We start from the raw sequence: 10638 nt of genomic DNA, 5'->3' as shown, positions 1-10638 counted from the left end.
CAGCATGCAGGGTGGAATAGGAATAGAGTGTACATATTACTCTGAAACTCATATTCTCAGTAAGTGTTTAATGGACATCCCTCTAGGTCTGCTTCTCTATAACTATGTAACTTCCCAAGTGTGAATGGACCATCATTTTTAAACCATTCCAGTATTGTTTCAGTTCTTTCCAATTTTTTGTCACTTTAAATATCTTGAGCAGGGCCTCCCCTGGTGGCGCAGCAATTGAGCGCTGGGCTGCAAAGCTGCCTGCAGCCTCTGCAGCGCCTGTTCCATCCCCGGCCACCAGCGAGGGTCCCACATGGCCCGCAGACCTTTCCTGCTGCGCCCGCTGCTCCCCTCAGCAGTGTATTTCCTCGGTCTGCCTGTTCTGTTCCCCACTCTGGCTCTGGTGAATTCTCTCACCCTCCCATGCTTCTGACTGTACCCAGTGCTTGTATAAATAAATAAATAAAATCTTTAAAAATATATATATATACTTAGTACAAAATTTACTTATAAAAAAATATCTTGAGCATACATATCCTATATAAGTGTTTGCTCTCCCTACCTGCCCCCATTGTATAAATTCCCCAAAACATTACATGACTAAGTCAAAGATTTTAGTCTTAATTGACACTGTCAGATTACTTTCTTGTGTGGGGGTGGGGAGGGCTTGGGGGGGGTTCCCTGGTTTAGAACACAAAATCTGGAGGAAATTATCATTGGGAGAAACAATAAGATCTGAGCTTTGTCTGACAGTCTGAGAAACTGGGAACTGAAGTGGCAATAAATAAAACTGCCTGGACAAAAAATAATTGGGGATGTTATAGACAGGAACTATGTTGAAGCCTAAAGTATAACTGAGTGTTTTAAGAGACCACACAGAATATATTTTCCTTCACCCCAACCCCTTCTTCCAGTGTAATCAGAAACAAAATTTTCATTTTTATTTAAGCCCCAAGTCTGGTCAACAAGCCCTTTTTCTTTCTTTTTTTTTAAGTATAACTTTCACCAAAAAGGCACAACAAATAATAGTTTTGCTGCACAAATGTCCTTTGAAGCTCTTCCCTGAAGTTCCATGAACCCTGCAATGTATTATCCTGTAGAAATCAGATTACTCTATCCTGTTGCTCTAGTCATCGGCACTTTTCTTTGTAATTGCTCACTTGCAGTAGAAGAATTCAGGAAGGTTTTGTTGCAACTAAAATGCAACCAGAGAAAACAGAAATGGCTTCCTGCATCTCCCTCTGCTTCTCCCTGTCGTTGACGCTTTAGGATGAGCAGTGACTACCTGCCAGTTTTTCCTGCCCTGCAGATTTCTAAGGTTGACTTTGAGGCACTTTCAATTCATTTTGCGCCTGTAGAATTGTTTTAGCAGCCACTTTTTTCATCTTGCATTTTTTTTAAACTAAATACACATGTTTACTAACTCCCCTACATAAGAAGGTGCTTGCCATACAAAAATTTGCCATGTGAAAATTCTTGGCACTTCTATTGGTTCTCTACATAGTATATCATATTTAACATTTTATAATATGTTAAAGCATGAGTTTGGTTAACTGTAAATATTCACTTTCCAATCAAATACTTGACAAGAAAAGTTCCTCTGTATTGGGGGGGGGGGGTCAGATTAATTGGCACAGAAAGCCCTTTACTGAGAGCCCCAGGACCTGAGTATCAGCTGCTCAGTTGCTAAGTTTCAGAAAATACCCTTAAAGCATTCTAAAAGCCAATAAGAAAAGCCAGAGATACATTACTTTAACGTTGAATCAAATTACTATTTAGACCATTATTAAAACTCACCTTTAAGAGAATTTCAAATTTTGCACTAGCATAAAGTTTCCCCAGTTGCTTGGGAAACTGAAGGAAGAAGATGCTTATTGAGTGTATGTTTTGTCTTTGTAGCAGTCATATGAAGAAAATGCTCAGATACTTGGTTTTCTCTCAGTAATAGTGGCAATGTGAGAAATCCTAGAGGCGGTGGGGGGGGGGGGGAGCAAACTAGCAAAAACCAGCATTCCAAGTCAGTAATGCTAGCTATTTATCATAGACCAGGAGTGGCCTAGATCCCATGTGGTTTGGAAAGTCCCAGCCCTGGGAGCATGAAGCAGAGAAAATAAAGGGGGGCTTGAAGTTAAGACAAGAGCTTAATTCTAAAGAAGTAGTAGAAGAGGGATCTCATGTGGGAGAAGCAACACAGATGTAGAGGGTCAAAAAACATGTATGTACTATGATCTGATCTTTTTAACTTGACATTTGCTTCATTATAATAGAAAATGAGAAGGAATTTGAGATTGTAAATCCTTTTTTTTTATAATTACAAAGAAAGGGTATCAATAAACATCAACTTAGCTCTTAAAGGAGGCCTGGAAGCAAGAAGTAACATTACTTTGTGAGAACTTTTTTTTTTAACTCCTAATTATCACAAGGTTTAAAATACCTGCACTCTATGCAGCCATTCCATTTATAGAAATTTATTTTGAATGTATATGTATAGAGTGGGTGCAAGTAAATTTTACTCTATTAATTTGTCTGTTTTCTAAAATCAATAATAATGTCAATAGTTTCTTTTGAAATCGGAGAAAAATTAAGAACAGTAATTCACAACTGACCTCCAAACAAGGAAACTAAATCTCTTCTTAACCAGTCCTTTGACTTTCATACTGGCATGCACACATATAGGTGCCAAGTTTGCCTTTTTTTTTTTAAAGATTTATTTACTCATGCATATAAGAACTGGGGTGCATGCCAGAGGTGTGGCATACACTCTGTCTCGCTAGAGACAAAGTGGGGAGCAGAACAGGCAGATCGACTGAAATACACTGGTGAGGGGAGCAGTGGGCAAGACAGAAGAGGTCTGCTGCACCATGTGGGTCACCTCCCTGGCCAGGGTATCAAACTCGTGCTGCAGTGGCTGCTGATAGCTTCATAGTGCTAAGACTTAACCTCTTGCCCCACCAAGGAGGCCCCAAGTTTGTCTTTGCCATCATTTTGGAACACAGTTCTTTAGCAAATCATCTGATGAAACCCTAGCCTCCACAACAAAGTGATGGTATTGGATTTGGTCTCAACCTATTTTCCATTAATGAGGCTGTTTCAGGAAGAACGCTTGATTGGGCTCCTAGGTAAAGTCACAAACATCAAACCTAGCACTGGATGACGCCATTCGTCAGAGTCAAACCTGGCATGACCAGCAAGAAAAAAACCTAGTGCCTGGAGCAGCATTTACAAGGGTGTGAGGGAATGATTATAGCCAGTGCAGAAAGTATGATGTGTATTCCCTAAGCATACAGGAAAATACAATAACTGAAAATATGTATGCTTAGAGGGAAACTGACAGGAAAAAATAAGAATCTGTACTTTGGTATGAAGTATTCTGAAAAGAACAACATGGAAATTGCTAGGTTTCATCCAGTGATGAAGTCTGATGTCAGTCCTATGTAACTCTATCGATGTAGCCACTTCCACCATGATGATTTGGTGCAGAGAACTCAAGACTTGCTCCTTGTGTTTTTGCAGGTAAAAAGAGGTCACTATGGAGTTCAGAGGACAGAACTCTTGCCTGGTGACCGGGACAACCTGGCCATTCAGACTCGGGGGGGCCCAGAAAAGCACGAAGTAACTGGCTGGGTCCTGGTAAGTAGCAAGAACTGACAAGGGTTTCATTAAGATTAGACACACTGACTGGTGGAGGGGCCCAGCGCCCTACCTGGCTGAGAGTACTTGATCTCCCACATCTCTTTGATAACACCCCGCCCTGGGGCCCGCTGCTCCCTCAGAGGGAACTGAAAAAAAAAAGAGAGAGCGAGAGAAGGTAAAGTTCATTTGGATGTTTTGGAAATACACAAAGAATAAATAAGAACATTTCTTTTTTATTTTAATAATTAAGAACATTTCTTTTCCCCTGAGTTCAAAGAAAATTTCTCAGTCATTTCATGAATTATTTTAATTGATATTTTGCTTGACTGTTAATATTCATGACCAGTACCTAGATCATATGCCCTCCCAAGGTGTCCCTCAAATTCCTGTGCGTCCTGTCCAGCTTTTAACCTACACAAATGTGCTTAGAAGTTGCCCATGACAATGCTTTGACTGGCATAATTTTCTTTTAGTTTCTTGTTGTCTTACTGTCTTTGATTACCGCTAATGTTGAACATTCTTTCCCGTTGTGTTCTTATATTTCCATACTGCAAATAGGCTGTTAGTATAGCTAGTGCAGGCAGGCGATAAGGCAAAGTAGGCTAGGAGAGTCCTGGAGCCCTCAGTGGCTTTTTCAGGCTTTTTTTTTAATTTATTTTTTTACATAATTGTTCATTTTTTAAAAATATTTGCTTCCCCCACCCCCTCAGGTGTAGTCCCCATAGAGTTTCCTTCCCCAAAATGCACCTGTGCACCATCACCTCAGTCCCCTGTGCAACTCCCTCCCTCCCTCTCATCCCTCTCCCTCCTCCTCCCCTGCAGGATGTCTCTGGTTTATAATTGTCTGTTTTGTTGTGTTTTGTATTATTATTTTTTTACACTGATGTCTTTTTCAGGCTTTTAATGATCTTTCCATACCAATTGCAGGGAGGCAGCCAGGTGCAAGGCAGGCAGGGGGACAGGAAGGGGCCGCTCTGGGCTCACCTCCCAGCCCTGGAGCAATCTTTACTCTTTCTTTGGGCTCTCTCCTGTGTTCCCTCATGGTCTCCTCCTCTCTTGTAGCCATTCTCCAACACACTCCGCTTTAGGGTCCTTGTCCTTGCAGACTATCGCCTCCTCCAAATGAGGTCTTGTCCTGCATGTCCCGGACCTTGTCCACCTCCTGTGCTCCTGCAGTGTCTTCGGCTCTTCCCGCAGCTCCTGGACTCTGGTCACCACCTGTGCCACCGTGGCGCCTCCAGTGTTATCCTGGACTTCATTTGCAGAGGGAACACTCAACCCCTGCCCTGCCTCCAAGCAGGCACCATGTCCATCCAATGCCTACCCGCTGTGTGCAGAGGCCTCTCCACCTGCACCAGGGGCTCGGGAGGTGCCCACAAAAGGGAGGCGGGCCACCAAGCACTATACACTAGTGGCTGGCCACCCCTCAGTCCCTCCCATGGTCTTCTGAGGGCTCCATACCTGTCTGTATCGAATCAGCCTGTCAACCAATGCTAACTGTAGTAGCAAGCCCACGCAGGACAGGCTATGGGGCCAAGGGGCCAGGAGGCTGGCAGGCCTCCCAGCCCCGGTCGAATCTTTACTCTGGGCATTCTCTGGCGTTCTCTCAGTCTCTTCCTCTTGTAGCTGGGGCTCCGCTCTTTCCACGGCACTCCATCCTCTGCCACACCACCCTTATATGCTCAGTCTCTCGGCCCAGGTGTGCCCACTTTCCCATGCCCATACCATGATCCAGGTGTCCACCATCAGGCATGCGTACCCCAATCCCATGCTCCCAAACCCCTTCTACGTTCAAGGCCGCAGGTGATAACCACAGAGGCCAACTGCTCAAAAGCCTGGGCAATCTTCATTTACCCTACAGTATACTTTAAAAAAAATTAAATTTGTATTAAATCTAAAAAACAAAAAAATTCCATGGCAGTTCTGAAGATAATTCTCCCAGCAGATAAACATGGTAACTGAATGTCTCCCAGCAGATAAATAGGACTTGGGCTACTTCTAGCAATATCTTTACTGTGAACCCCCTGGCCATCTTAGGAAACTTCTGAAATAATGATCTAATTAAATAAAGCCAGTTGGTTGTTGAGGATCTCAAGATCTTTTTTCTCGCGCAGGTGTCTCCTCTCAGTAAGGAAGATGCTGGAGAATACGAGTGTCACGCATCCAATTCCCAAGGCCAGGCTTCAGCATCAGCAAAAATTACAGTGGTTGATGCCTTGCATGAAATACCAGTGAAAAAAGGTAGGTAAAAAAAATCTTACATCCAGGGCTTCCCCTGGTGGCGCAGCGGTTGAGCACTGGGCAGCGAGGCTGCCCACAGCCTCTGCAGCGCTGGTTCGATCCCCGGCAAAAAAAGAAAAAAAAAAAAAAATCTTACATCCATTTAAACTAGTGCTTTTGTTTAATAAAGAACAGAACCAAGTATGAAATTATCAGACAAAGCTCTTAATGAAATTCTGTAATGTTAGGAATCCACGCAGGCATTGAGCATGCCCATCAAAATGTAGAGCACATAGCTCTAAAAGAACATCCAGATAGTTGATGGAATGCTATTATGACTTTCACTTTCTCTTACGTAGTCAAAACTCAAATTGACTGAAATGGTTTCTAGTCCCCATAACTTTCTATCTATATGGCATTTTTCCTTGGTATTGTGACTTTTGTATTAAATCTCCATTTAAAGGAAATACTGTAGGCTAATCTGGTTGGTCCTTCACTTTGAGTTTTTATAAGAAAAAGCTAGAGAGTATATTGGCACGTACCCAACCTGTTCCACCTCCATGCACTTCACTGTCAAAAATCTTCCTCCTAACCACCTATCCCGGGGGTGTCAGAGCAAAGCTACTTTACATTTATATAGTTCTAGTAGAGTGATGTCTGAATTGGCTTTCACTTAAGATTAAAATAAGAACAAAATTCATTGTCAGCATTTGTGAAACCATTTCACTGTGTGGATCACTCAGCTATGGTATGAAAGGAAGAAATATCAAGTAAAGATGCATTTGGTCAGATTCTCTTGAGCCAAGATGTGTAAGCCAGGCAGTGAAACAAACAGAGCAGAAGCAGAGAGTTAAGTCCTGTGTTTGAATCTCAGGTCTGCCACTAATTATTGAAGGAGAGCCTGGAGGACAGACAAGTTTCCTTAGCCTCTCTGTGAAATGTGCTTTTCCAGTTTTATCAGGTCCATCTCTTATATTGAAACAAAAATTGCAAACAGCTCTTTCCACATCTAAAATCAGGTGTAACTCTCATTCCAAAGAGCAGTCCACACTCTCATTTAAACAGTTCTCTGTTCCTATATTATAGTATCTTCATTTACTCGGAAACACAAATGTTAGAAGGTCAGCATACATTCATATATGTAACTAGTTTTTACCTTTTTCTTTTTTTTCAACAGGTGAAGTTGCCAAGCTATAAACCTACAGAGGGTATCAGTCTGCACAGCGTAGCCATGGATAACTACGACCCCTTTTCTTACCTAATAACTCTTTTCTTCTCACCCAGTCCTCTAACGCTTTAGTTATAGTAACTGGTTTTACACAGAAATACAAAATAAAGATAACACATCAAATCTATCTACAAAAATTTATTATCTATTTACAGAAGGAGGCATGCATATCATTAAACAAAACAAATAAAATGCTTTTTCTTGCAATGCAGTACATATTTGTCATTTATTTCTTAAAGGCTGTATCACAGAAACAAAACACAAGACATTTACAAGTATCTTTTAAAAGAACTAAACGCTCATCATTCGAGGGGCAATGCTCATAGACATCAGTTCCTGAAACAACAGTTTGCACGCATAAGGCATTCGAACCAGAGAAATCTAGAAAGGAAAAAAAAAAAAAAAACAATTAGCAAAGCTTTACTGAAGTGACCCCCACTTCTCTATCCCAGAAAAAAATAAAGAATTGTAGTGTAGATGCTGAATAAATGAGTAAGTTAACCACACTCACGGTTACAGTATTTCTTTCTCCTAACAGGCTTCAGAGTTTAACCTTTTTTGCCATAGTTTATCTTTACCCTCCTCAATTAAAAGGTTTAAGAAAAACTCCTTTAAAGTTCCTTTGTACAAGGTATTACAAACATATTGGGGCAATGACCACAGTAAAACTTAACCCAGTTTTTACAAAAATCAAGTTATCTTTTTTCTCATTTACAACTAGGATACTTGGGGCCTCCAAGGGGTTAAGATGCAACCTATGAAGCAGCCACTGCAGCATAAGTTCGATCCCTGGCCAGGGAGCTACCTTACAAGGCGCAGCAGACCTCTCCTGACTCACCTGCTGCTCCCCTCAGCAGTGTATTTCAGTAGATCTGCCTGTTCTGTTCCCCATTCTGTCTGTGGTGAATCCTCTCACCCCCCACACCTCTGGCCTCTACCCCAGTTCTTATATGCATAAATAAATAAATCTTTAGGGCCTCCCCGGTGGCGCAGCGGTTGAGCGCTGGATTGTGAAGCTGCCTGCAGCCTCTGCAGCGCCAGTTTGATCTCCGGCCACCGGGTGAGGGTCCCACATGGCGCGCAGACCTCTCCTGCCGCCCGCTGCTCCCCTCAGCAGTGTATTTTGTCAGTCAGTCTGTTCTGCTCTGGCGAATTCTTGCACCCTCCCACGCTTCTGACTGTACCCAGTGCTTGTATAAATACATAAATAAATCTGTTTAAAAAAAAAACTATTAAAAAATAAATCTTTTAAAAAAATTTTAAAAATGAAACTAGGATTCTTTTCAGAGGCATCCTATCAAAAATTGGAAAATAGCAATGTGTCCCACTATACTAAGTCTGTGGGGATGATCAGACCAACATGGTTATGTCCTAGACAAGCCTCCATTGCCAATAAGGTCTGTACATACCTGTGTTTTATTACGACAGCCCCTGCATTCATATGTATGGGTCCTGGTGTTAGCAATGGCCATTATTCCACAAAGATTGCAAACGTGAACCTGATATGGATCTGATGCCTCAAACAACCTTTCCCTTAAAAACTGAGCTGCTCCATGGGCTATCTGACAATCTCGTTCCATTTCTCCAAAACGCAGGCCACCATCACTGTTAAGGAAAAAACAACAGACTATTTTGTATTTATTTTCTATTAAAACCAGCATGATTAATGGCAAAGGTATAGAATGGTAATAGTAAGGAGACCTAGACTCTTATTTTTATGCCCCAGCATTCTCTCAACATGGTAGGTAACAGACACGTTTACCCACTATTTGGTATATGTCTGAAGGTCCCCAAATGGAGTAAATACATTAGATTCTCAAGCACGGGATACAGTTTCCCTCATTAACAAGTAGAGTCTCATCATACTATCATTTAGCTTATGAGAATTCAACTCCACACTCAAAAACAAATAAGTCAATCTCCACAAAGCAGTTCCTAAATGAACGAACCTGAAATGACAAAAGCATGTTGGCAAAAGTCCTGGAAAGAACAGGTGTGTGAATACAGCCTTTCCCATCACATAAGTGGAATGAATACATTGTTCAGATGGTCAGACAAGTGGGTGGTGTTGACTTCATCAACAACTACTTAATATACAAAGCATATCAAATTAAATAAATTACATTTATAATATTACAAAACAAATCATTTGCCAACTTTGGAGGCTGCTAAACCACCAACTCTTCATCTTGAAAATTAGTAAATGAAGGGAAAGAAGTATCTATCTGCCCTTTGATATAAGAACTATGTGACTAGGTAACCAAATGAAGAAAGTTTCTTTCTACAGTATTTCAGCTAATAAATAAAAAACTGATAGGACTTTAGCTAATGATCATTAGCAGCTGCTGAAATCATAAAAAGAGACAAGATACTGGAAATAAATAAAACTGCTTATTAAATACCACTGCACAAGAACTCACATCCCAAATCTCATTAAGCCTCTAGATCTAATCCGCAATTTACAAGAAAAATAGGAATGCACAGCACAGGAATGCAAGCAACAAACCAGACTGAGAAACCCTCCAGGGCAAACAAACCAGTTTCTTCAAAAATAAACTGCGAGGGATAAAAGTTGGAGATAAAAGAGAAAAAAACTTAAGAAACATATTAATCAAGTGCAAAACATGGACCTTAAATATACCCAGACTAAAACCAACAAATCCTTTTTTAAAAATTAGGCAATCATCAAGGAAGTCTGAGCACTGGATTATTTAATTAAAGAGATACTGTGTGTGTGTAGGGGGAATGTGTGCTTTTTAACATTCTAATCTTTGAAAGCACAGGTTCTCAGAGTGTGGTCTGTGGGCCTCATGGGAATGACAACTACTTTTATGATAATACTAAACACATTTGTGTCTGTCACTGTGTTGACATTTGTACTGATCGTACAAAGTAACAGTAAAACTTCAGTACCTTGAGCACAAAACCAAGGCAGTGAAAGCAAACTTAATAGTAGTTCCATTCTCTGAGTAGCGGGGTAGTGCAGTCAGTTTTACTTCACAATATCCTTAATGGTTAGTTTTATTAACAACCCCAGTACATGTCTCTTTACTATCCTATGACAAGTTCTCATACAGCATTTCTGATGTTTACACACTGAGGATGACTGTCTTGAAGAATAGCACTTGCACCATTCCTGAGCTATTATCATGGAGTATGTTTACTTGAAACTACAGCAGATGCCAATTATGTAAATTCACAAAAATTAACACCAACTACATTCATTCAGACTTAGATTTTAGCAGGTATTTTTTCTGAAAATGAACAAAGTGAGCCTTTCACTTCAAAGAAAGTAATTTTATCTGTTGAAAAATTGAAAATCTGAGCTTTCAAGCAAAATTGAGAATTTTAGAAAACCTTTATCAACTACTATGAGCTTGACAGCATCCCAAAAAGATTTTTCTCACAACATGGATGATAATATTCACAAATGTGATTTTTTATTTTTTTGGTATAATGAAATGTGTTAGCACTTGAAAATCTACATAACTCAGTGAATCAGTATTTCCCAAAGGACCAAATGTGATGCTACAAAATTATTCATGTGTAAAAGATATAAAGTATAAGAT

The 10638-nt window shown here is 40.6% G+C and overlaps 2 protein-coding genes across 2 annotated transcripts in view; one reads left to right on the top strand and one right to left on the bottom strand.

Annotated features, from left to right (window-relative positions):
- Nucleotides 1-7276, top strand: part of IGFBP7 (insulin like growth factor binding protein 7) — a 76960-nt gene extending 69684 nt beyond the window's left edge. The window contains exons 3-5 of the mRNA XM_037529873.2: nucleotides 3502-3618; nucleotides 5736-5862; nucleotides 7019-7276. Of these exons, the coding sequence (XP_037385770.1) occupies nucleotides 3502-3618; nucleotides 5736-5862; nucleotides 7019-7038 (264 nt within the window). The 3' untranslated portion in view covers nucleotides 7039-7276. The remainder of the gene's footprint in view (nucleotides 1-3501; nucleotides 3619-5735; nucleotides 5863-7018) is intronic.
- Nucleotides 7194-10638, bottom strand: part of POLR2B (RNA polymerase II subunit B) — a 34724-nt gene continuing 31279 nt past the window's right edge. Inside the window, exons 25-26 of the mRNA XM_037529870.2 lie at nucleotides 8479-8674; nucleotides 7194-7450 (exon numbers count right to left, since the gene is read on the bottom strand). Of these exons, the coding sequence (XP_037385767.1) occupies nucleotides 7361-7450; nucleotides 8479-8674 (286 nt within the window). The 3' untranslated portion in view covers nucleotides 7194-7360. The remainder of the gene's footprint in view (nucleotides 7451-8478; nucleotides 8675-10638) is intronic.

The sequence above is a fragment of the Talpa occidentalis genome, unplaced genomic scaffold, assembly GCF_014898055.3.
Source record: "Talpa occidentalis isolate TD23 unplaced genomic scaffold, MPIMG_talOcc4v2.1 talOcc4.6, whole genome shotgun sequence".
In the NCBI taxonomy this organism is placed as follows: domain Eukaryota; kingdom Metazoa; phylum Chordata; class Mammalia; order Eulipotyphla; family Talpidae; genus Talpa; species Talpa occidentalis.
The sequence above is the reverse complement of the archived record's forward strand: the minus strand, read 5'-3'. Positions and strand labels throughout refer to the sequence as shown.